A 26800-nucleotide genomic window follows, 5' to 3' on the forward strand; every position below is an offset into this window, starting at 1 on the left:
TAGCTCCTCTTCTGGGGAGCTGAAAGAGACCAGTGTTAAATAGAGCAGTTTTGAAAAGGAAATATCAAACGTAGACAGTAGTGAAATACTGAACAGACAGTATTTCACTGTCTGTGAAGTACTGGACAGAAGCTGTGTTACATTAATGTATTTTCCTTTGAGAGAGCAGTTAGAGTTGCAGGCGCCTACTGAGGGAAACAAAATAATTAGTGGGTTTGTATGTACTTAGCATTCTGTACTAGTGCTTACAGTTCAAGAAAATCCTTCAAAAATGAGACATTTATCCTAGTACATAGAAAAGTTCCCATAAATCATTAAACAAAATCCTTTCTAGGATGTTTGTCTTACAGGTAATTTAAGTATACTAAGCTGTTAGTGATTTTCAGTAGTATAATTTAACAAGGGTTCTGCTTTAGAATCAAGTATTTTAACTCTGTCAGGAATCTATATAAATAGATTTCTTCATTTGCAACCACCTGATAGCGTTATGGAACAGGGGAAACTAACATTTTCAGAATATTGAGGTTTGGAAGTGAACAAATTTCAAACTTTCATAAAGAAAACTTTCATGTACAAACTTTCATGACACGTTTTAGAAGTGTGGAAATAAATTTTAGAAGGATGTTGTCTGTACTGTCCAAATAAGTTATAATGTGAAAAAAAAAAAAAAAAAAAAAAAAGAAGGATGTTGTCTAAACTGAGGCTTTTAATGATATTGATAATCACTCTTCTTACTTGTAATACTAATTTATAAGCAGTTTGGTTTGGTGACCAGACATAATGCAGAATATAAGAAATACTTTTTGGTGTAAGGGAAACATGATTGAAGCAAACCAGTTGCAGAATGCTTTGAGCATTTGTAGCCATAATTGTCCATAGACACGGTGCGTGTTCTTACTTGTAAACTCTAGGTAGTTTGTGCTTTAGTAAGAGTGCAGATTATCACCTTGCATGTAGCACATAATAGTAGGCATGTGCAATTACTGCAGAGAAGCTAAGGCAGGATTATTTTTTAACTATACTATTATAACTTGCTTGTTTAGTCAGGGCATTTATTGATTACTGACAGAGATAATGATAGACCTTATTATAAAATAAGGAGAAAAATATTGTTACCCCTCTCACAGCTGCTTCTGAGCTCTAATTCGTATGTCTCATGCTATCCTTTTTCTACATAGTGACATAAAGTATCAGAATGCTTCTATACTTGCAATGCAATTCTGCGAGAACTATCACCTGTCAGTGAAATGCTGATAAAAGAAAGGGGATGAAGCAGCAAGGTAACTTATCTAGTACCCCACAAAACTTTTGAAGCCATTCCAGACTACTACTGAAGTCAGTCATTGCAACTTCATGAGCCTAAGTTTATTGCCAGAGTACGAGAGAAAGATAGCATTCAGTTTTGGGACACTGAAATAGAATTAAGTATCACAGCGAATAGTATTGAAATTACATATGGTAGTTACTAACATGCTCTGTTTTTGTCTTTAACTTTGAAGGTAATCATGACAGTAGCAGAGGATTTGTTGTGTTCTGCTTCCCAGAACAGTCGCATTTCAATGCAGCGAACACAGGCTGGATGGCTGTTGATAGCTGCCCTCATGACATTAGGTAGTAGCTTTCTACAGTTTTTCTTAAATTACAAGCTGTTCTGTGTTTTGTCTCTGACTTTAACTCTTTGGATGTTTCATTTAATTTACCACTGCAAAATAATACTTTAAACCCCTGCCAAATATTGATCGAAATATTTAGAAAATCTTTCTAAATAAAAGTGTTATTTCCTTTAAATTTGCTATTAGTTCATTGGTAGCAAAGTCTGAAAAACAGGGAGTGAGTGGGAGCGATATTAATTAAACGTAGTCAATAAATTTCAAAACCAATCTAACCGAATGCCACTGTGGTCATGAAGAATTACACTGATATTTTTTAACATCAATTCCAATGCAAAAAGAGCTAATCATTTGTATTTCCCTCTTGTCAAGGCATTTAAATCTTATAGAACTTTCTGATATTTACTAGTGGTCAGATTATTGACTGTGATCACTAAATTACTAATGACGAATGTATTTTATCCATTTTATTCATATTTTTAAGGCATCTTTCATATTTTCAGCTATGACTTTTGCCCAACAGCTCCCAGTTTTTTTCTTAAATTTGAGAAAACACACCTTGTGCGTTGACCTATAACAAATATTTGCTTTTCTGAACATCACTACTGCTTATTACATCTCTTATGCTGGTGATACACAGGGTCTGTGTTTAGTAAGATGTTTTGGTCATCTTGGTAGCATTCTAATAAATGTGTCAGTGGGTATGTAGTTATGTATGAAAATGGAGTACCAAGACAGTAAACATTTGAGAAATTATATATGAGAAGGCTGGAAAAATAACATAAATTTTGCTCACTGTTGTGAAGATTTTGTGAATATAGGAGAAAGAACCAAAGAGAAAATAAGGTTTTATTACACCTTACATTGGCATGATAACTGTCAACATTTACAGGTCCTGCAGTTGTCCAACACCATCTGCCACGAATGTTGTTACTGTGGAAGTGCATCTTTCCATCATCTCCTAAAGACCTAGAAACGGAGAAGACACGAGGAGATTCATTTACCTGGCAAGTAACGCTGGAAGGTCGTGCTGGTGCTCTCTGTGGTAAGCAGGATTTACTGTGTCTTTCCCTGCAAATAGCATTGGCTGTTTGTTTATTTTTCCTTCTGAAAGAGCAATGATACTTCATATTGATTTTCTTCACTGGATGGTAAGGGGTGTATTAACTGCCCAGCTTATGTATATATATATGTATTTACTTATATATATATATGTATGTTTCTTTTTTGTAAAAACAAAACAAAACAAAACACAGAAACAAAATCCAAGCTGTTTTTTTTACTCTTGCTCTTCTAACCAGTTGATTTCCAAGCAGTAAATGATATCTGCTTGGAAAGGCAGGTTAATTCTCTTCTCTTGTTTAGCCTACGTATCACAGTAATGAACGAATATCCAAACCAGGGGATGTTCTGCCGCTTATACGGTTTGTTATATTTGGTGAATAGCAGTTCTGTTCCTAATAGGTAACTTACTGTAAGGAAAGTAGAATTGGTTAGTCAGTCAAACACATTTGTGAGAGTGAAGAGTGCTATGTATTTGGCTGCTGTCTGGTGGGTTGCGATTTTTCATAGAACTATAGAATAGTTAGGGTTGGAAAGGACCTTAAGATCATCTAGTTCCAAACCCCCTGCCATGGGCAGGGACACCTCACACTAAACCATGACACCCAAGTCTTCATGCAGCCTGGCCTTGAACACTGCCAGGGATGGAGCACTCACAACCTCCCTGGGCAGCCCATTCCAGTGCCTCACCACCCTTACAGGAAAGAATTTCTTCCCTATATCCAGTCTAAACTTCCCCTGTTTAAGTTTGAACCCATTACACCTTGTCCTGTCACTATAATCCCTAATTAAGAGTCCCTCCCCAGGATCCCTGTAGCCCCCCTTCAGATACTGGCAGGCTGCTATGAGGTCTCCACGCAGCCTTCTCCAGGCTAAACAGCTCCAACTTTCTTAGCCCGTCTTCATACGGGAGGTGCTCCAGTCCCCTGATCATCCTCGTGGCCCTCCTCTGGACTTGTTCCAACAGTTCCATGTCCTTTTTACGTTAAGGACACCAGAACTGCACACAATGCTCCAGGTGAGGTCTCATGAGAGCAGAGTAGAGGGGCAGGATCACCTCCTTCGACCTGTTGGTCACACTCCTTTTGATGCAGCCCAGGATACGGTTGGCTTTCTGGGCTGCGAGGGCACACTGAAGCTGCTCATGTTCATTTTCTCATTGACCAACACCCCCAAGTCCTTCTCTGCAGGGCTGCTCTGAATCTCTTCTCTGCCCAACCTGTAGCTGTGCCTGGGATTGCTCCACCCAGGTGTGGGACCTTGCACTTGGCATGGTTAAACTTCATAAGGTTGGCATCAGCCCTCCTCACAAGCCCACCTCACAAATTCATCATGAAATGCTGTGAGTTTGGGTTTCCAAGAGATGACTCCAGTGATCTTCAGATATAACACAAATGTGTTTCAGTCATGTATTCTAGAGTACTAAAGGGTCTGTTGCATTACAGAATTGTGAACCCTAGTATAGCGATAACCCCTATCACTATTAAAATCTATAGGAAAGTGTGAAGTTCAATAGTAATTTCATTTGGAAGTAACCTAAACAATTAAGTTCAATTTTCATAAATAATGAAAAGTACTTTGTACATGTAAGTTGTTAAAGTCTTAAAGTACAGTAATTAAGCTAATTTTAAATAATAAAAGTAGCTAAGCAAGCAGTAGATTATCTGATCATCATTCTTCACCCTTTTTTCTTACTATTATCATGAAGTTTTGTTATATCCCATAACTCAATTCATAACAGAAAGCTAAAAATACTTGCATTTATAGAAGCAAATAAATGTCAGGGTGTGAATGTCCAAGCTGAGACACCAAAACATTGCATCTGGAAGTACAGTTATTTTAATTTCAGATTTTTATCTGGTTCTATAATTATTGGTCAAAATATTAAAAAAATAAAAGCATGTTTTCTTCTACTTTTAAATGATTAGTGAGGTAAGAATGTGATTACTGCACTAATGTGACTTTTTTTCTTCTAGATATCTCACACTAAGTTAAAATCCAATTATTTTCTAGCTATCAAAAGCTTTGTTTCACACTGTGCTGGTCTCCTTACGGATGAAGTTGTTCAGAGACTTCTTCCTCCTCTTCCAAGTGCTGTTGATTTATTGACACAGTAAGTGTTTGTATTAAACTGCTAAATGAGATTCTGGTTTTTAAAAGCTATGGAGTAATCTTCTTGTATTTGATTTATTGCACTTTCTGGAGAACTTTCTTTCCAAGGTACAAAAGTTAGGATACCGAATTCAGCAGTACAGCTGAAGGCTTTAGCTGTCATGATAATGTGTTTGCAGATTCCAGTATTGTGTAAAAAAAAAAAAAAAAAAAAAAAAAAAAACCAAAAAAAAAAGGGAAAAAATTGTAGCATGGTTTTGTTAAGCTAGTGATTTTGTTGTGCTCTTTTAATCAAGCATACACATTTATGTTTATTCATGGACAGTTTTTATAAAATAAAAAATAGTTCAAGAATATGCTTGGACAGAATGTTTTAGCCATAAGCATTTTTTATATTTAGAGTCAGGGCTAAGCCTGAAAGGGTTTTATATAATTTTTAAGCTTTTTCCTGCAGAATATGTAGTAATGTATCCAGGCTCTAATTTAACTGACTTATTCCCACAAAAAAGTTAATTATAATAAACATAGGTACAATAAAATTAAATAGAAAACTTTGTTGATTTTTCTAGTTTTAAACAGAAATAAGGACAGGGAAGGGAGAACAGACATTCTGTCAGAGCGTGTGAAATAAAATGTTTTCTTCTTCTATTAGTAATGCAGATCAAAACTGTACTTACAGTATGCATAGATTTTAAAAGTATTCAGTGGAGTGGTACAAATGAAACCAGAGGTGGTGCATAATGCTTAAAGGCTTTAACATTACTGATGTGCTTTTCATATTTTAAGGCTTTCTTCAATAAATAAATCATATGGAAATTCTTTAAAAACACCTTCAACAGTTTACAGACATAAACTTTATGAACTACTAGCAGTATTGCCTCCAAAGACTTATGAAGGTACGTATTTACTTATGAAGAGAAAAGCATTTAAAATACCATGGTTTCATTTTCAAATTTTTGTTTGACATATATTCAGATAGCAAGAATTAGTTCATTTTTTAATGAATACATTTTATTCCCTCTATTTAAATGTAATGAAATTGTAGGAAGTCACTGTGGTTTTGAAAAGCTAGTGTTTGTGATCTTCTTCCGCCCACATTACAAATACAGACATTTGTCCTATTTTTAGTTGAAACTTGAATGTTGACAACCTTACGATTTTAAACTATTTGAATAATTTACTTTCTTTGATGCCTGTTTTACTTTCCATTGAATTCTAAATCAGAAAGCTGTCATCTTAGCCTAAACTAATTGCATATGGTCCACTGAATTTCATTTAACTGTTTCAAATATATTATGGATATATTAGTCTGTTCTGTGCAGATTGTGAATAAAAAAAATTGTATTTAAAGAAAATTTTCAACAGAATCTGGGAATCGACTTAGCTTTCTGTAGCAGAATATAACTAGCAGTATTTAAAACCTAATCCTCTAATCCAATAACTATGCAGTGTAGTTAGACAGGCCTAACAGTTCAGCTAAAACATTAAATACCTTTTTCATCCTTTATATTTGCCATAGAGTACTGTGTGGACTGAAATAAGGAACCAGAGTGGTTTTGTCAGTAGTAAAGAGAAGTACAGTGTATTTCATCAGGGAAGAGAGAATACCGAGCAACCAGGCACTGAACTGGCTGTGTCCTCTGTATCATAGAAGGAATCCTTACTCAAATAATCTGCTCCATCTAGTGGCAACTGCCAAGTGAATCTTTGTAGGGATAAATCCCTGACCTTTGTCTTAAAGCTGTTGCTGCATTAGGAGTCTGTAAATAACACTTGAAGCATAGTGTATAATACATATTTGTGACTTGGGCTTTAACTACTGAAAATGACACCTCCGTCCCTTAGAGCAAGTTACTTGTTTTGTTCATTACAGGGGCAATGCTGTATAGAAATATTTATATATATATATATAATATTATATATAGAAATATTTGGGTATGGGTGGTTTTGGTGGTTTCTTATCGTTTAGTCACAGAAAAGCACCTTAAGATCATCTAGTTCCAACCCCCCTGCCATGGGCAGGGACACCTCCCACTAGACCGTGTCGCCCAAGACTCCATCTTACCTGCCCTTGAACACTGCTAGGGATGAAGCATTTACCACTTCTTTGGGAAGCCTGTTCCAGTGCCTCACCACCCTCACACTAAAGAACTTCTTCCTTATATCCAACCTGAACTTCCTCTGTTTAAGTTTAAACCCATCGCCCCTTGTCATATCCCTACAGTCCCTAATGAGGAGGCCCTCTCCGGCATCATTCTTGATCTAACTTCATTGAAAAATATACAGTGTTTTACAGTGTGATTTGCAAAACCTGACAGTGTGAGTGAGCATCCTACCTGAGGATGCTGCATTCTAGAACTAACAAATAAATAAAAAGTTTAAAAGGTTTGTGATAAATAAGTGGTCACCCTGCTGAAAGCTTTGTAACTAGCCTTAGAATCAAACCAGTAAAGTGACAGATGTACTCTCAGAGTTGTCCACCTGTTTGTAATACAGCAGTAGGAGAGCGAGGAAAGAATGGAAACGAATATATTGGCAGAGCTTATTTTCAAAGTCTGCTATATATTTTAACATGTAAGTATGCATCATTTAAAAATGCAAAAAATTTTTAAGGTAAAGCTTTAAACACATACTGTTCTTTCCCATATGACAGCTTCATGCAGAAACTGTGAAATAAATGCAAATACTAGGATTTAAAAAAAAAAAACCAAAACATTATGATTATGGAACCAAGGATGCTTTTTTCAATATCTAATTTTAGTCATTTTCATTGGGATGAATTTTAGGAGAACTCTTATGTTGCAGTCTGGCACAATTTGCATGGCTCAGTGATATAATGAATGAGAAGCTTCCACCAGTTCATGGTTTTATTTCTTCTGTTTTCATTTTCTTCAACTTGGTAGTTAGCCAGGGGCTAGAAACCTGCAAATTATTTCTTTTTGAATAAATTGGTGATGGGGACATATGCTAGGAGCTGCAACACAAGCTTTTAGTGTTTGCAAATAATGTGCAGCACTTGTATTCTTTAGCACAATAGGAACGAAACAAAATACCCAGCAAAATGAACAGTTGAAAGCAGATTTTTATTTGTAGTTTCAAGCCTCTTTCTTGATTCAAACCTTCAGATTCCTGAGGTCTGAGATACCAGGACTTATTTGGGCTCTGCTTGTCCTTTCCTGCTCTCTTTCTACCTCTCTGATCTCTTAACTGCTTTCTGTCATCACTAAAATTTGGTATCTGCTCAGACAGCAAAATTTTGTGAAGGCTTACTATGAGTGTACGTGAGTAATAGCTGATTTTTTGCATTATTTCCGCAATGACAAATATGAGCAAAACGTATTGGGTTAACTTGAAAATCAGTGAAGTACATGTAACATGCTTTAGTTGCCGTCTTCCATCATGTGTGAATGGTTAAGACTGCAATTTAGCGGATCCAAAGTATGAACTTGTTCAGCTGGGAAAAGTTAGCTCTGTTTCTAAGATGATGATTTATATTTGTGATAATTTTCATGTGTCATTAGTTTTGTACTATAATGTGCTCATATTTTTGAGACCAAAACATTCATTTCCTGTTAATATAATTATAATGTCCAATTTGAGAATTTCACACAAATCATTTCAATAGTTTGTGTTTTGATTGTTAGATTTGATGTTTTCTGTGGCCTGAAATTAATGTGTTTTGTCAGGCAACTCATTAGGGTTCTTTTCATTCTTCAGCTTTTTGTGCTTGTTATGTTCCACTGTCTAAACCATAAAATTCAATACAAGCATTCCCTTCTCTTTCTTAATAGGATGAGATGAATAGCTAGAATGCTGGAACAGCATTCTGGCTCGATACTTTGGACTGCTTTATGCTGGGGTAATATTACTTGACATGGCCAAGCTTCTGGGGCTAAAACAAATGTTAATTTGGTTAAAAATTGCTGAGTATCTCCATTAACCTTTATTTGAAAAGTGTTTTCATAGGAAGGGCTTTTTTTTTTTTTTTTTAATTGTGATCTATAATAATGGAAAAAACAGTTTCTAGTTGTTGTTTAGTTATTATTGTTTTTTAAAGGCTCTGTTCCTGTCCTTTTTGCACACTATCTGTGCATCTTGAAATATATTTGATAGTGCTAGCCTTTTGCATTTAGATTTGAGGTAAGCATTTTGGGGAAAATGGTACACTTGCTATTTAGTCAGGGAGGCAGGCAAAGCAACAGAAGCTTGCAGGAATAGAGCCTGGTGAGGACAGGGGGTTGGGGGTAGGGAAATCAGCTTTCTCAGATGGATGCAAGATTCAGGAAGGGTAAAATAGCTGATTAGAGCTACCAGCTCCAGCTATACAAATGTTTCCGCTCATGAGGTGCTGATAACTGTGCTGTCACACATGTTGAAAAATTCTCAGCAACTTGAGTGCGAATGGGTAATGGTGTGATCATCTAACAACAAAATTGAATGCAAAATACTGATACGTGGAGTTAAGCCTGCTCTTAATGCTAATATTCCCCGTTTCATGAGGACTTGACTTTGCAGTCATAGTGCTCTGGAGGTAGATTTTTATGTAGTATTTGCATAAAGACTGTGTGTATTTTTCAAGATCTGTTCTGCAGTGTTTTTCAACATATTTTATTGAACAGATAAACTAGACCTTTCTCATCATATGTAGTTCAGTGCTAGAAATGTTCTCTCACTGAAGGGACTGTTTTAAAAACCTAAAGTAGTCTGACTTAGAGTGCCTAATATTGCTGTTTATGTATAATGTACAATCTTGTTTGAAATAGTATGCACCAAAATATGTGATAGCTTAACCTACCAGTGTAAATTATCATAATGTAACCTACAGTAAATTCTTCATGCTTTGCTTTTCATGAGCTCCTGAAATAGGGGAGTACATTCTGCAGCTTTTGGTTATTTATCAGACTTATGGATGTTTGAAATTGCCTCTGCTTGCCAAGTAAAAGTATTCCTGTGTGGTTATGTAATACATTCCACAGCATTAATTTTCAGGAAATGGAGGAAAATATGGCTGTGCTTCTAACTGCCTCTTTCCTCTGTTTTAATTGTAAATGTAACTAACTTAATGGGCTAGAGGTTTCATGGCATTATGCCTTCTGTGAAGGTTAAAGTCTCTGCTTTTCAACTTCTAGATTGCTGTGTGTGCTTACTTTGCTCATCTTAGTGCTCTGTTGTTTCCCCTGTAGCAAGAGTGTTCTCCAAGTAACTGTTTGAAGACTTAAGAAAACGGTTAGATGGATGTTACTATTGCAGTATAAATACATTGCTCCCAAAGCTGCTTGTGGCAAGTAATAAACTGTAAATTTTGACTGGTTTTTTTTTTTCCCTTTAATTTAAAGGAAGCTTCTGGGCTGTTCTAAAAGAGTTAGTGGCTGACTTGACTGTCCCAGATAGCCAGATTGATACCTCGACATTCTTGCTTCCACCCCTTTGTCATGAGAATGACCTCCTTTTACTTGGTCCCTTACTGCAGGAGACTGACCACCGATTTATTGAAGAGCAGGTACTTTTTGATCTAGTATAATCATGGGGGTGTATGTTCATACAGTTCTAGTTATTGAGTCAGTGCTGGTTTTGACTTGGTCGAAAATATGGCTATCACTTTATTCCTTCTTCCAGCTCCTTTTAGGTAACAGCATAGCTGGTGGCAGCCTGGAGTATGACCCTTACTCAATTTATGAGAAAGTTGCAAAAGGTGATTCAGTACCTAAACCTCTACCTCCTGTATTGTCTGTTATCAGCGCAGCAACACGTTTGTTTGGAGTTATGTTTTCCCATGTAGCAGAATCCCACAGGTAAAGTGGTAACTGTTGGGGAATTTGGGTGGTGCTAAAATGGTCACAGTGTTTGAAGCTGAACACAGAAGAAAACAATTGAGAGCCATCTGAATAATATAATTCAGACTAACAAATTATTAGACATTTTCCTTAAAGTTACTCACAATGAAAAGGCATATCTAGCAAGAGGTTACTATCATTATAATAAATTCTGCTGACCAAGAGCAATGTTTTGTTTTGATAGCCATGTCAAAATTGAAGTTCATTTTAAGAGTTATTACATGATTATTACAGTGCGTAATACACAATTGCTTTAGACCAAAGAGGGACTAAAGAAGTAAGAAGCTGCAGTAAAATTTAACCCTTATTCTGCCTATTCCATTATAAAAAGTAGATAGGAACAAACAAGAGTATGTGTCTTAACACAGTTCTGTTAAGGTACAAGAATGCTCAAAAGGGATCACAGACTTCTGAGTTTGTGTGTACCTTCCTACTGCACACATGGCATTTCGGGTTTTTTTCACGTTTATAAGCACTTGGGTTGCTGAGGCATGAAATTTCTGAAGATATTTGCATGCTCTTGCTTATTCTGTGTGCTGCTGGTAATTTGCTTGAATGCAACATTAGGGCAAATCAATTATTTTTCAATTAAACAGCTTTACCTTTTCAAAGCCAACTGCAGTTAGGCCTCGGATCGTGATTGTTAGAGGTGGTGATGGTTTTGTTCATGTCGAGGGCAAGTATTTAGCATGCGAGTCCTGAGGCTTGGTGTCTTCACTGCTTGGAATGCTCGGATTCAGTGTAATCCTGAGGCAGCTGTTTGTATATGAGCATACCTGCCAATGAAGTTGTCACATGCTTTATCATATATTCTTCTGACTTGCATTTACTTCATTATTCTGTCTTCACCAACTGCTTTTTTTTTTTTTTTGTTTGGGTTTGGAGGTTTTTTTCTGTTTTTTCTGGGCTTTCTGCCACTACTGTCACCATGTTGCTGGTTGGTTTTCTTCAGCTGGTTTTCAAGACCTGAACTAATTGTTGCAAATAACTGCATTTTCCTTTTCTTTTTCTTTTCCCTCCTCCTTTCTCGATTGTAAGTCAAAATGCATAATTTCTATACACAGTTGCTTTTAATAGCATCTGTCTAATGTTACTTAGATATAAAGCAATTATTTGTGAATGCATGTGTTATAAGGAAACAAAGGCAAAAAGTTCATGTTCACAGGGTGATTACCTATTCTAATGTAGGATACAAAAATGCTTTGAGGTAGACAGGAATGCCAGTTGAAGGAAAATGCTCAAAAGTTAGGGTAATAGATTTGTTCCTTCTCTGTTTCTGTAATATATAGGCTTTGTTATATGTTTTAAAATAAAAAAAGCTTGAGTTGTTTTCTGAATCTTTGATTCTGTGGTTTCTTTTCTGGTTTTAAGGCTCCAGGTATTAGAACAGTTGCTGAATTCCATAAAGCAAACCAAAGGATCCCGCCAGCAAATAGTACAACTAAATGTTGTGTCAGCCTTTTCTACTTCCTTGAAGGTAAACCTCCTTTGTTTCTCTCCTTTGTTTCAATCTCTGTGTCTGAAACATGGCATCTGTCAGTTCGAATGTTTCTACTAGAACTTCTTGTTTTGCTTAACAGTCACGGTCAAGATCAGTCCTGTTTTCTATGATTATATATTGGTTTGTGATGTCACAATTTTCTTAAGTGCTGAAGAGTCATGGTTTAATTTTTCCTTTTTTTTCATAGAATGGTTTTGTTTAGAAGGGACCTTAAAGATCATTCAGTTCAAGCCCCACTGCCATGGGCAGGGACACCTTCCACTAGACCAGGTTGCTCAAAGCCCTGTCCAACCTGGCCCTGAGCACTTCCAGGGATGGGGCATCCACAGCTTCTCTGGGCAACCTGTTTCTTTGTTTGACAACCCTCACAGGAGCTTCTTGTTCATCCATGCAAGCGTCCAAGTGTTCTTGCTTGATTTCCTCTTTGTCAGAATGCATTGGACCTGAGCTTGGAGGAAGTGATCCTTGAATATTAAACAGCTTTCTTGGGCCCCTCTTCTGTCCAGGGCTTTATCCCATGGTACTCCACCAAGCAGATCTCTCAAGAGGCCGGAGTCTGCTCTCCTGAAGTCCAGGGCAGCAAACTTGCTGTGTGCCCTCATCACCACCCTCACTGTCTCAAACTCGACCATTTCATGGTCACTGCAGCCAAGGCTGCCCTCCAGCCTCACATTTCCCACCAGTCCCTCCCAGTTGTTGAGGACAAGGTCCAGGATAGCCTCTCTTCTGGTTGATTCCTCTATTACTTAGAGAAGGAAGTTACCATCAACACATTCCAGGAAGCTCCTGGACTACTTATGCCCTGCTGCATTGTCCCTCCAGAAGATACCAGGGTGGCTGAAGTCCCTCATGAGCACCAGGGCTTGTGAACACGAGGGTGCACCTAACTGTCTATAGAGGGCCACATCCAATTGGTCTTCCTAATTGGGTGGTCTCCACCCCCTGTCCCTTCCCTCCTTGACTCACATCTTGACCCACAAGGTCTCAGTCAGCTCCTCATCCATCCCCAGGCAAATTAAAATCCATGCACTCCAGCTGGATTTTAACATTTTTAATGATGTATGTGGAGTTTGACTTCTAATTCTCAACACAGGAAATAAAAAGAGAGGAAATCCTTAGATAAAAGGGGAAGAAAATCAAATTCCTTCTGCAGGTCTTTTAATTTTTGCATGACTGCCAGAAAAAGATACTCTGATTACTGTCTTGCTGTTAAATATATTTAATATCTATTTTTAGCACTTGGCTAACTGCAAGGGAAGTTTAGGTCCAGAAGAAGTTAGAAGGTCTGCCCTGACCTTGGTAATGGGTGCCTTGGAGAGCAATAATCCATTCCTAAGATGTGCTGCAGCAGAGTGTTTGGCCAGGTTGGCACAGGTGGTTTCAGATACTGCCTTCACTGCTGGATTAGCGCAAGTCAGTTTTGACAAGTAAGTTCATAAAATGTGGTAAGTTAGTGGTGGAGTTTATAGAAAATGTTTGAGAAATCTACCTGATACATAATACAGAATCATGGAATCATAGAATAGTTATATGATCATTTTTAGAAGCTGGTTTCCTTCATGACTTTATGTCACTTCAGACATTAACAGGGAAAAGTTCTGCCTGACTTCTGCTTGCATCTTTCAGGTCTGATGATCTTTAAGAAGATTGTCTAAGTAAGCATGTAGACTTTCAAGTAAAATAAATTGGCTGCTGTTCCAGCCACACCATTTAAGCATATCGAAAACATTTTTGGAACTTCCTTCAGATAAGAGATGATAAATGAGCTTAGACTTTTAGCTATATAGCGATGTCTAATAAAATATTTTGCTGATTATATACTAGAAGTTCTATTTGGAGATGTGATTAGTAGTCTTAGTCTTGGTGATTACACTAACAGCTTTTTTTTTCCTTTATAATTAATAGGCTAAAATCTGCTAGGGATGTGGTATCAAGAACAGGTCATTCTTTGGCTCTGGGATGCCTGTATAGGTACCTAGGAGGAATAGGTTCTACTCAGCACCTGAATGCATGTGTTGGAATCCTTTATACTTTGTCTCAGGACAGTACTTCTCCTGATGTACAGGTACTTGTCACTTACCTAAAAATGTTATATTACAAATTAACTGGTTTATATTCTGGAGTATAAGTGTTTTTTATTGCAAGAATAACACTTCACAACCTCTTAGGCATACCTTATGGGTGTTGGCTGGAGCAGCAAAGGCAATGAAAACCATAGCCCCTGCTTGAAATTCACCTTCCAAGAAAGAATCATGATGAGATATGTGAGGTTCTTATTTAATGATCAGTGAGGCTGATAATGCTAAAATATACTGGCTTCAAAAGCAATATCTGATGTTTTAGGAATTAATTTCACATTCACTTGTATCTTGACCTTGGCTAGATAGTACCTGGATTTTTTTGTCTGCTACAGTGGTTGTCTTACAGCATTTTTATTGAAGGGTTATGTAGTAAAAATACAGGGTTTTGTAGCCTCAGTGTTGTATAACTTGGTAAATACTTCCTTGAATAAGGCAAGCTGTTTTGAAGACTAATTCACATTATATCTCCATGGCTAAAACTGTTATCTGTCAGAATAACTTTAATAGACATTGAGTGTATTCAATGTTATTGCCTAAATCTCAGTTAAAGTTTTTTTTTTTTAAGCTTTATCTGCAGTATCTTTACACAGAGAAGAACTGTATGTTGACATGAAACGGATTTAGCTATTGGTGCAAAATAACAAAGACTAAACCACATCTTGTTTCAGCAACTCTGTTGTAGTTAGAGGGTTTTTTTTTGTAATACTCTTGTTATTGCACATAGAATCATAGAATAGTTAGGGTTGGAAAGGACCTCAAGATCATCTAGTTCCAACCCACCTGCCATAGGCAGGGACACCTCACACTAAACCGTGTCACTCAAGGCTCTGTTCAGCCTGGCCTTGAACACCAGCAGGGATGGAGCATCCACAACTTCCTTGGGCAACCCATTCCAATGCCTCGCCACCCTCACAGTAAAGAAATTCCTCCTTATATCCAACCTAAACTTCCCCTGTTTAAGTTTGAACCCATTACCCCTTGTCCTATCATTACAGTCCCTAATGAAGAGTCCCTCCCCAGCATCCCTATAGGCCCCCTTCAGATACTGGAAGGCTGCTATGAGGTCTCCACGCAGCCTTCTCTTCTCCAGGCTGAACAGCCCCCACTTTCTCAGCCTATCTTCATACAGGAGGTGCTCCAGTCCCCTGATCATCCTTGTGGCCCTCCTCTGGACTTGTTCCAGCAGTTCCATGTCCTTTTTATGTTGAGGACACCAGAACTGCACACAGTACTCCAGGTGAGGTCTCACGAGAGCAGAGTAGAGGGGCAGGATCACCTCCTTCGACCTGCTGGTCACGCTCCTTTTGATGCAGCCCGGGATACAGTTGGCTTTCTGGGCTGCAAGTGCGTACTGAAGCTGGCTCATGTTCATTTTCTCAGTGACCAACATGGGACCGTCAGAAATTTTACAAAGAGTAGAATGTATTTAAGAAATAATGGTCAGTATTAATTTAATGTACTAGCAGATTAATATATTTTTTAGTTAACAATGACAAATTTAAAATGGTTCTTTTATTGCAGATCACAGTTTCTTGTAAAATACTCAGAATGGCTTATTAAGCCGCAGGCTCCTAGGGTTTCCTTCTGTTACCTCTACATTTGTCCCTTTGGAACCTAAAAGTGCAACTTTTATTACACTTAGTGAATTTCACTTGAACTATCAAATTTTTAAAAGATTTTACATTTATTCTATTGTATAGATATTACATGACTGCTTCTCTTATTTTACAGGCATGGGCACTACACTCTCTGTCACTGATAGTAGATTTAGCTGGCCCCTTGTATCACGTGCATGTGGAACCTACCTTATCTCTTGTTCTCATGTTGCTGTTGACTGTGCCTCCCGCTTACGCTGAAGTCCACCAAAGCCTTGGTCGCTGTTTAAATGCACTTATTACCACACTGGGCCCTGAGTTACAAGGTACACAACATGCAATAGTGTTAGCTTTGTTTGGTTTAGTAACAAAATTGCTAAACATTGTTTGAATGTGTAATTCAAATTTTATCAACAAATAAGTGCATGCTAAGTGTTTTTTCTCATTGTAAGACAGTATTTCATAGGCCATGAGTTTATGCAATCAAGATGACATGACTGCAAGTTTTCCAAAAATAGTGTTTCTCTTTTGACGTCTTTCTGTTTAAGTGGTTCTCCAAGCCTTGCCTTGGGCTGAAAATTCATACATTTAGCATGAAACAGATGGTATTAATATTTCAAGAGTTAGGAGCCAGTCTGTGTCTTAGTTATGATGTAGACATTGAAAATATTCTTCTAAATCAACTTTTAGATAGCTGGACACTGAAATCTCATTTGTATCAGAGTATAACACAAATAGGGAAGGTATGCTTCAAGAGGATGAAAGTTATGGGTGGCTTGGGAAAAAGGCAGGTATCATGTTTTGAAAAACAAGTTGATGTTTTAAAAACAAAAAACAAACCCCTTTTTTATTCTGAATATAGGCAGCAGTACTACAGTTTCAGCCTTAAGAACTTCCTGCCTCCTGGGCTGTGCGGTGATGCAGGATAATCCTGACTGCCTTGTTCAGGCTCAAGCCATCTCTTGCCTTCAGCAGCTTCACATGTTTGCTCCTCGACATGTTAACTTGTCTAGCCTTGTAAGATGCCTATGTGTGAGTACATCTTTACTAGTTTATATGCTTGTATTCTAAGACATTTTGTTCAGGAACAGTTAAAGAATACAGATGCTTGTTTAACCAGAGAAACTGATCATTGTGTAGGGGTGAAGTGTTCCATATCCTCCTGCAGGCAAGTGTCCTCTATGTTTTTAATTTTTTTCCACACTTTCTGCTTCCCCTTTACAAGATGAGCACATTCTGTAAAAATATTGGCCTTCTGAAGTGCTTGTGAGTGCATTCTGCTGCTCTTATTAAGGCCAGTTGTCTGGCAGGATATGCCATCCATTACAACTGTGTGCTGGATTTTTACCAGCTATTTTATGTTGGCCAGTTTTTTTCCTCCAATGCTTTTTGTCTTAGGTGAAGGATTAAAAAGAAAAAAGTGTTTACTAGTTACTGAGAATTGTTTTGCTTGGGTTTGTTTTTCCAGAATGGTGAAAAACTGTAGATTTCTCTGGTTTGTAATTTCTGTAGCACTAGTGCTTCAGCATGCTGACTTCTTGGCAGTCAGTATAAAAATTTCTGACACTTAAGTAATAGTCAAACTAGGTCTTTGGAAAAAATCAACAGAAGGTTTTTTTCAGCCCTGTTTGAGAAAGAGGTGGGGATGGAGGTGTTTGTTTCCTGTAGCTGCTTTTTTTTTGTTTGCCCCCACACACACACACACAAATTTTCCTCTCTGCTGCTCTGAAGCACTTGTTCTATGGAGAAAGCAAAAGTAATTTCCTGATAGTTGTTAGCCTTGGTGGGTTTTCAGGGGCTAGCTAGGGTTGTGTTAGTTTGTCTGGAGGGGGATGGACTGCTTGGTTTTTCTGTTGTTGCTTTTTTTGTTCTAATAAGACCACCCAGTCTCCCTGTAAATCGGAGAGAAACAAAAAAAAACCCACAGACATTAAGGTAGGGTTGTTTTTTTTTTATATTTTCCTTCCATTATCTTTGTTACGTTTGACAAGAAACATGGTCACGGGAGCCAGGAAAAATTGGAGAAGCTCTTTCAGCACCATATTGTGTTAGGCATGGGTATACTGGTTGCAGAATAACTGGAATTCATTTGAAGCATTTGGGGTTTTTAAGATATACCATTTTCTATTCTCTGGGTAAAACACTTTTTTTTTTTTTTCTTGCATCAATAAAATCACAACACATCATATATGTCACTTCTTTGCTCACAGGATGTATTAGCATTTGGGATCATATGTAAGTCCATGTATGGTCTGCTTCCATATACAGTATGATCTCTCTTAACTAATAGCAAGTACTTAAGAGGATGTCATGATAAATTTGTCTATACAATATTACTGATTTTCATTGTTTTTATAAATTGTTTCAAAGTACTTCATATAGGACTTTAGTGACTTTTTAATATAAAATTACTCATTTAAGAAGAAGCATGTTTCATGGCTCGAGTGTTCGTGTGTCTCTCTAAATGTGTATTTTCACCTCTACCCCAGAAACAATTGTGAACCTCATGAGGGTAGGAGTCCACGAAAATCAGTGGCCTTATATGGGTGAATTCTTCTCATTTTCATGAACTTGTTACAGACCTACAGACAATTGATGCTGGCAATTCAGTAAATGTCAATACAACTCTAATAAGAGTGTCATAAAAAAAGAAAGCTTGAGTGTGTGCTTTGCAGGTCTGCGAGATCATTGCACAAGCAGACTTCTGCATTAGTAAATCCTCTGTGTAGTTTCCACCTACTAAATCACCGTCTCGTGAGGAAGTACTATAAAGTATTGGACTCTCCATGGGTTTAAATTTCTACAAGTGGAGAGCAATGTGTCACTCTGCTCCCATGCAGCACATTTGGAAGTCTCTAAGGGGAAGTAAAGTATAAAAGCTGGGCACTAGACACTGGATATTCACCACTGCATTGTTTATTCAAGGCAGAAAAAGAGGAGAGCAAAGAATCTGTGGTCAGATAAGTGATCTTTTCCTCCTCTGTCTGTAGAAATATGCATTCTCACTCATAAAATTTTGAAAATAAATGTGCAAAGAATTTCTTTTTTAGTAACATTTGAACCAACTCGCCTCTTCACCCTTTCTTCCCAAGGTTTTTGTGTCTTTAAACTTGTCTATTTCAGAATTTTTAAAAGATATTTCCTCTTTCTCTTCCTTTTCCCTCGCCTCTTCCCCCATTTCTTTTATAAATAAATGTAGCACTAGCCATGCCAGCACAATTTCTGTGAGCATCTGCAGGCTTCCTCTTCCACCTGTCTTTACACCCCCTAGAGCATGAGATGGTTCAGGTCCCCAGAGTATTTAGGCCATTGAATTTGTGACTATGCTAGCACTTCCAAAACAGGACTCAGGCAGTGGATACACAGCTTCACTGACTTGTCGTTTGGTTTTGGTTTTAATTGTGTATTTGTGTCTGTCATTATCTAATGTCCCTTCTGAAAGTATTCCTTGCTTGTCCATTGGATCTTTTTTCATGGGTCTTTGTATCTAATAGTAATGCTTATCCTGCAAGTTGTATTCTTGGCTCCAGCAGAATAGAAATCATATGCTTTTAATCATGCCTAATATTAGCTCTAAAGCTAACTTAGGTGAGCACAGATTTCTGAAGAGCTTATTTGTGTAATCTTATGATATAATGAACACCAGCTTTCAGCTGGAAGACATCAAAGGCATTTTGAAACACATTAAGTGTACAGTGTCCATAATTACGCTCTGCTATTCTCTTGGTACTGTGCAAGTACTAATTTTAGGGGCAGCTGGCTTGCAATTTTAGTGTGTACAATGTTAAATAGAAGATAAATGAACTAAGTAAACTAGGGGTTTCTTATGGTAAGAATCTGAATTTTAATATATGTCTCCATGTGTGGTTGGTATCACTGTGATATCTATATTTTGGTTTTGTCATGACTGGTTTGTCATTTGTTTTTGTGCAGGAAATCTTGTTGGATAATTCTGTGTTGGTAGGTCCCTGTGCCTTGTTAATCCTAAACTTTTGCAGTTTGCTGTGGTGTTTTTTATTTCACCTTTTATCTTTTCCTTTTAACCATTTTAATGTAATTTCTTTTAGCATGTCAAGTGACATTTGATTGTCATCCTAACCAGACCCTTCCTAACTTTCTGCAGATGGCAGGCATACATTTCATTTATGTGCTTAGTGAGACATAATTTTGTTTTTAACATGTTAAGCACAGAAAGGGAACTGTTTGTTCATTTAAGTTTGTATGTGATGCTTGCATTTTGTGTCTGTTATTTAGTCCTATTCCCTGCTTAGAATATGAGAGAATGAGACAGGTGAAAAATGTGCATCTTGCATTATTCAGCAGCCTGAACTGGATCCTCTGTTTTTTCCCTATTAAAAATGAGCACGGAATTTATGCATGTCCAACTTGAAGTAGAATGTATAGAGTGCTTGCATAAATATTGCATTAAAAAACTCCTTTTTAAAGTTTCAATTAAAGTATCTTGCAGACATATTTATTGAGTCAGATTTGATTTCTTTTAGAAAAATTATGCAGAGATTGTATCTTCGTGTATATTAAACATGTAATTCTGAGTATTGTAGATTCATATGCATGCATAGGCATTCAAAAGATGAAGCTTGGTTTTGTTAATGTAACAAAGCTGAAATTCTTTATCACTCTCTTTTTCCTTAAGTTGTTCTTTTTAACTGTATGTTAACTAATATATATTAGTCATTTTGACTAACATACATTAACCTGTTGCTGACAAATTAAGTGCATGACCTTGCTGCAAGGTTTCCCTGCAGCAGACACTCAGCTCTGTCTATTTTAAGGATGGCAACAGCTAAGGGTGCACAGTTGCTTAGTTGCAGAGAATAATTTTTTATTATAACCTAATCTTAATTTAAAAGAGGCTGCACAGATATTGATGTAGCTATCTTGCCTGGCCACACAGCTGGTTCATTGTATCTTTGGAATCTCTTTCAGAATGTTCTGAAAATTGAAAGCAAGCAAATAAAAATAAAATAAAAACCCAACCAACCAAACACCCCCTGGATATGTCATCGGTTTTTTTAAGTGTTTTTCGTTGTTCCTGTAAAAGTGAATCTGTTCTAAGGTATTTTTCAGTATAAAGAGCAAACGCTGGCCTGGTGGTGTTAAACTATGGTGATGCTATAAACTTTTTTTGCCAGAAATTGCTCAGGAGAGCTGACTTGTCTCGGTGTGATACGTTTACCAGTAACTCTCACCCTTCCTCTCACCTCCTTTAAAATGTACTTTGGTGTAATCTGAGTATATAATATTTTTTGTGATGAAGTTGCAGCAGTGCTCTTTTTGCCCTTTCATGCATGGGAGTTCAGATTTACTAAAGCCTCATTAACTGCCTCACCCTTGGTTACATTGGCATTTCTCTAGTTACATCTCAGGATGATTAGAGTAATTTTCTCTTGCACTGAGTTTTCAAGCCCATTATATATACCCTGTAGTCAAAGAACAGAGTTCATTGTTCTTTGGGACCATGATTTAGCTGTCACTGAAGTTAATGTGGGTCTTCCTACTTCCTACTGGTGGGAACCCAAACCAGTCTTACAAGTTACCTTTGGTGAGAAAATGTTAAAAGTACTGATACATTAAAATTGATTACAGGTGTTGCAAAACCTTTCATTTGGGATAAAAAAAAAAAAAGAAAATAGCTGAGCAAAAATAGCATCCATTACATGCTTATTGACTTCACAGATTTGTCATAACTGCAAGTGTTCTGAAAATACTAGCCTTACTGAGGTATTACTATAAAGGTGTGTTAGCCACCTTACTGTTTCTTCTTGCATATTCCAGGTGAATCTCTGTAGCTCATACTTATTATTGAGACGCGCAGTGGTAGCATGCTTACGTCAACTTGTGCAAAGAGAAGCTGCTGAGGTATCGGAATATGCTGTTGCATTAGTGAAAGAGAACAGAGAAGATTTTACTGCAGGTGATGTATTGAAGTTTTGACATCAAAGATCTTGAAACATTGACAGAGTCATTTTGTAAAACTGCTTTTTAAAACTGGTCATATTGGGCAAATAAAAATTGGACATACTCATTTAACAAATTATTTCCATGTGTCTGGTTTTGAACTTTGTTGGAGAAAAATTTTAATTTCCTTTTCAAGTTAAAACATTGTTTTAGAGTCACCTCATGCATAGGTGTGAAGAATGAGATGGCCAAAAATAATGCTTCTCAGAAGCTTGGATGCTCTGGTGATGGTAATGCTGTGAAATTCAGAGTAGGATCCCCCCACCCCTGGGTAATTTTTTCCTTTTTGTTAGTACATTTCTGGACAAGTTCAAAGTTTGTTTTGCATTCAGATGATTTAGATATGGTATGAAAGGAGTTAAAACTGTTATTTCAGAAGTCTTTCAGGGCTAGATACTTGTTCACAAAATACTCTAGTGTGCAACCTTCGGTCGGGTTTCTGTGGTCATTACTGCAGTTTTGTGATGCACAGCATTCAGCTTACAGACTTTGTTCTTAACAGATGTTAACATCAGAGAAATAGGCCTGGAGGGGGCATTGCTCGGCTTGCTGGACAAAGAATTGGATCAAAGATTGTGCCAAGATATCAAAGAGACTCTGACTCATATGCTTACTTCAATGGCAGTTGAAAAGCTCTCTTTTTGGCTAAAGCTTTGTAAAGATGTTCTTGCTGCCTCAGCTGGTAAGTCCTAATACACTGTAGTTGAGAACACAATGAAAATAAGGCCAGCAGCAGTACACATGACATTGATGGAAAGTATTTTTGTTTCTTGAATGCTTAACATTTATGAAGCATATCATTGTCCTTCATAATGAAACACTGGACCCTTTAACGTAGTTCTTTCAGAAGGAATATGACTTTCTCCCTTCTGATTGCTTTTCCCTATTGAACAAGTTTTTGTAAACGTTTTAGTATGTCTTGTCTCTTCATATTCTTGCTGATTTATAGTCTTAATTTATTTCTATATCAGAAATGAAAATGCAGGATACAGGTAGGCTTGTGGGTCCTCTGCAATTAACAAGAAAAATATTCGGCCCCTCTCTTCTATTAATAACAGGAATCATGCAGACATACTATATCACAGCGAAACTCCTGAGCAGGGAAAATCAGTTACTATGTTGAATACTGGGAAGGGTGGAGGGGTGTCTTCTTTTACCTTCAATGCAGGAGGAGAACTTGCATTTAGATTTGTATTTGTTTGGAAAGGTACTAGCTTCTAATGTGCCACACTTACTTTAAAAGGGTTTTTTATTTCTTTCATTTCTGTCACTGAAGTTCTTCATTTACTTTCATGGTATTTCTTGTGTTCCAGCAAATAATATCAAATGAATGTTTTCTTACATTTTATTTTTAATTCTCGCATTTACTTTAAGGCAGCAAGGTTGAAGGGGTTCATAGAGAGATGGACTTCAGAGATTTTCTTATGAGTCCTTCTGTAGTTTTCAGTTACAGTAAGACAGAATACTGTGATTCTATGATTTCTTCTTTTATTCTTCCTCCTTTGTCCTGAATACAGATTTCAATACAGTAGTTTCAATAGATACCACTCAGGAAGACGAAACTGCCAAAGTGGATGATGCATCTATATTAACATCTGACAGTGATGAGAGGTTCCATCCTTTCAGTAATCCACGATGGTCTACTAGAGTTTTTGCTGCAGAGTGTGTCTGTAAAATTATAAGCCAGTGTGAAAACGCAGGCAGTGCGCATTTTGACATAACTTTGGCTCAGGAAAGAAAACAACGTGATTCAAGAGGTATGTGTTAAGCACTGAAAGAATTTCATAGAAGGTGAAGTATGCTTAAAATAAATGTTAGCTGTTTGCATCTTAATGAAATTCATCAAAAATTTGTTGGTTTTGATCATTGAAACCTTTAATTACTCTGATTAGAAGCCTGTATTTATTAAGGTATAGAGCAATTTTTATTTGCCAAAATACACTTTTCTGGTTATAGTACCATGGGTTATGCACTGGAAGCCATTGTTTCTGTGTAAGCTTTGACTATTACCAGCCTACATCATCACAGTTTGGTATCTGGTAGTATGACTGAAAAACTCCACTTTTTCTTTTCTTTCCATTATTTCCATCATTACCAGTAGAAACACAGTGCCAGTTTTCAGTACCTCTCTGTTTATCTGGAGGTGTTTTCCTCAAAACTCTTTTTCTTTTTTTTTTTTTTTTTTTTTTTTAGAAAATCTGCTTCATACATAAAAATGTTTATGGTTAGTTGTCTTGTTGGGGGTTTTTTAACATTCAAATGGAAAGGAGCCTAGATCAGCATTTTGAAAACGTTGGGAGAAGTCTTATTAAAAGACAGATGTCTAAAAAAAAGGACTTAAGTCTCAATCTAAACTAAATAAAACTATTTTCTTTTTTAATCTCTGTTCTTTCTTCAGATGACTTTTTGGTATTGCATTTAGCTGACTTGATCCGTATGGCTTTTATGGCTGCCACAGATCACAGTGATCAACTACGTCTTTCTGGGCTTCAGACATTGCAAATCGTTGTTCGGAAGTTTGCAGCTGTACCAGAACCAGAGTTTCCAGGTCATGTAATTCTGGAGCAGTATCAAGCCAATGTAAGAACCATTGATAATAACTTAGAAAAGTTTAGAGTTACGGTTAATTACTAAAAGAAATTTGCTTTTTGCAGTATGTGGTGATAGAGTTGGATTTCAGTTAGTTTGTTACTGAAACTATTATTCATTTCTCCAGACTTATCTTCCTTAAGAAAGCATCTTTTCTGTTGGCATATGATGTTTTAGCCTCAAAGTTTTGCAAGTTTCAGCATTTTTCCTTCTTTACTATTTGAATACAGGAAAAACAAAATAGAACATTGGGTTGTTGGTTTGTTTTTTGTTTTGAAAGCATTGCATTCAAAGTGTGGAAGTATTGCAAGAAATACTAGGAACAACTATAGTTTAAAACTTTGCTTCTTTGCTTTGAAGTAAGCAGCCTTTGCACACCAGAGATCACACTATGAGACCTTGGTCAATAAATAAACTATAGGAGGTAAAAAAAGGGTCGTACTCACAAGATCTATTACATTTAAGTCTTGGTTGAGACTTGCAGAAAAGTTGTCCTGATCATTTTGCGCTCCAGACCACACTTGCACTAAATGTGACAGGCAGCTGTGTTAAGCTTCATCTGGCTCACATTCTTCAATTTCTAGCAGGCACTGAGTAAGTCAGATCATTTTCTCTCATAGAAATTGAGAATTCCTGAAACTAAAGACATCCTAACTCACTTTGCTCTTGCTTTTGCCATTAGAATTCTGTTCTAATGGCACTTCCTTGTGGGAGAGGAGAAGTGTTTTGATCTAGTCTGGAACTACCAAGGGAAAAAAACTTCACCATTTGTCCTTGCTGTCCCAAACTGTCAAGCAAGTCAGAAGTAGTGCTGATAATTCTCCTTTTTAACTTTCACTACCCTTAAAGTGTTTCTGCTAATACTGTGCTCATGAACTGTTTCATAAAGGTTGAAGAGATGTGAAGCAGTTAAATATCTAGTTCTTTTTCTTCGGGGGAGAGAGGGGTTGTTCCTTTTTTTTGGGATTTTTTGGGGTTTTGGTTTTTTTTTTTTGTTTGTTTTTCATTAAAACAATTTCTTTTCACTTACTTTCAGAAATTTATGTTTGCAGTACTTCTACTACACTTTGTACTTTCACCCCAAAGAGCGTCAGACTTAAGTCTAAGTGTTCAGGTATCAGCTAAAGCAGCAAGGGAAGTTTTTATTAGCCTTTAGTGAAATAGCTTTCAACAGTGAGAGTAGGCAAAATCTCTGCAAGCTGTAAGTGTATGTTTGTTTGTTCTTTATTAGGTGACTCAGGTTTGTGCTCTCCCCTTGTTTCACTTCGCAAAGCTGACCAACTTCAGCTGTTTGTTTCCTTAAATCTCTATCCTTTCTGAGCAAGGAAATATCACTCGTTAGGTGTCTTGCAAGTCTTTCATGGTTTGCAACATTGCTTTTTCTCTTGATGCCTACTCATCAAGTCAAGAATTCAGGAAGGAAGAGGTTGCTGTTTCAGTTTTACGCTGTGCAAAAAATAGAATCAACTTTGAAGACCCCTCTCGAAGAAAACCATGTTTTTTAGCGTAGGCAGAACAATGAACGTATGACTGCAGTTGTCTCCCTGCTCTTTAACCTCACTGAAACAGTCTGTGGAAAAATGGAAAGGAAACTATGCTTTATAGAGAAAAACTGCAACGAAGCCTACTTATGAAAAGTAATTAGTTGTTTGCTATGCCTTAAATTTTGTAAAACTTCTCTTCAGGTTGGAGCAGCACTTAGGCCTGCCTTTGCTCCTGAAACACCTCCTGATGTCACAGCAAAAGCATGCCAGGCAAGTGTTGAAAGTCTGAAGTCTTAGGTAATAGACCCTCTGAAATTTTGTTTTTCCTTGATACACCACACAAGAAGAAGGAAATAAATTGTCTAGCCTCAAATCCTCAATGTACACAAAATGTCACCCTGTTACCTCTGTGTTGTAACAACTCAAAGATTTTATACACTTTAAAATCTTTTCTAAAACTTTAGCAGTTGGTACTTGGCTGTTATTTGACATTGCTCTAATGGGTTTGGTTTTCGTTACTCATGTATACTAAACTATACTATTTAACATTGATTATTATCCAAGAGTGCCTGTGTCTCAATAGAAATTAAATCATTAAATCTGTCTTTCATAATTTTACAGATTGAAAAAAGACTGTCCAGTGGTGTTTGACTCTTGTTTCTCATTATTTCTGTTTTGCAACACCTAGGTATGCAGTGCTTGGATAGCAAGTGGTGTAGTAAGTGATCTTAATGACCTTCGAAGGGTTCACCAGTTGCTTGTATCCTCTTTGCTCAAAGTGCAGGCGGGGAAAGAAGCACAAAGTCAACAATATAATGAAAGCACCTCAACCATGGAGATACTAGCTGTGCTTAAGGCTTGGGCCGAGGTTAGTGTAACAGCTCTTTAATTATAGTCCTGATATCTGGTAGGTGAGTTAGAACCTTTCAGACAGAATGGTTTCAGGAATTGCT

General features: G+C 37.1%; 1 protein-coding gene across 8 annotated transcripts in view; it reads left to right on the forward strand.

The window, feature by feature from the left end:
- Nucleotides 1–26800, forward strand: part of HEATR5A (HEAT repeat containing 5A) — an 86229-nt gene that overhangs the window by 46398 nt on the left and 13031 nt on the right. For 6 of the 8 annotated variants that reach the window (XM_065686411.1, XM_065686409.1, XM_065686414.1 and 3 more), the window contains exons 12-29: nucleotides 1500–1611; nucleotides 2503–2655; nucleotides 4686–4785; nucleotides 5571–5680; nucleotides 10121–10284; nucleotides 10401–10576; nucleotides 11990–12095; nucleotides 13356–13546; nucleotides 14025–14184; nucleotides 15932–16121; nucleotides 16658–16827; nucleotides 19729–19755; nucleotides 21592–21730; nucleotides 22277–22456; nucleotides 23292–23531; nucleotides 24173–24354; nucleotides 26049–26117; nucleotides 26536–26715. In XM_065686411.1, the coding sequence (XP_065542483.1) occupies nucleotides 1500–1611; nucleotides 2503–2655; nucleotides 4686–4785; nucleotides 5571–5680; nucleotides 10121–10284; nucleotides 10401–10576; nucleotides 11990–12095; nucleotides 13356–13546; nucleotides 14025–14184; nucleotides 15932–16121; nucleotides 16658–16827; nucleotides 19729–19755; nucleotides 21592–21730; nucleotides 22277–22456; nucleotides 23292–23531; nucleotides 24173–24354; nucleotides 26049–26117; nucleotides 26536–26715 (2649 nt within the window). The remainder of the gene's footprint in view (nucleotides 1–1499; nucleotides 1612–2502; nucleotides 2656–4685; nucleotides 4786–5570; nucleotides 5681–10120; nucleotides 10285–10400; nucleotides 10577–11989; nucleotides 12096–13355; nucleotides 13547–14024; nucleotides 14185–15931; nucleotides 16122–16657; nucleotides 16828–19728; nucleotides 19756–21591; nucleotides 21731–22276; nucleotides 22457–23291; nucleotides 23532–24172; nucleotides 24355–26048; nucleotides 26118–26535; nucleotides 26716–26800) is intronic. The other 2 variants (XM_065686413.1, XM_065686415.1) reach the window with 1 other exon arrangement.

Source organism: Lathamus discolor, chromosome 6 (genome assembly GCF_037157495.1).
Source record: "Lathamus discolor isolate bLatDis1 chromosome 6, bLatDis1.hap1, whole genome shotgun sequence".
NCBI lineage: Eukaryota > Metazoa > Chordata > Aves > Psittaciformes > Psittacidae > Lathamus > Lathamus discolor.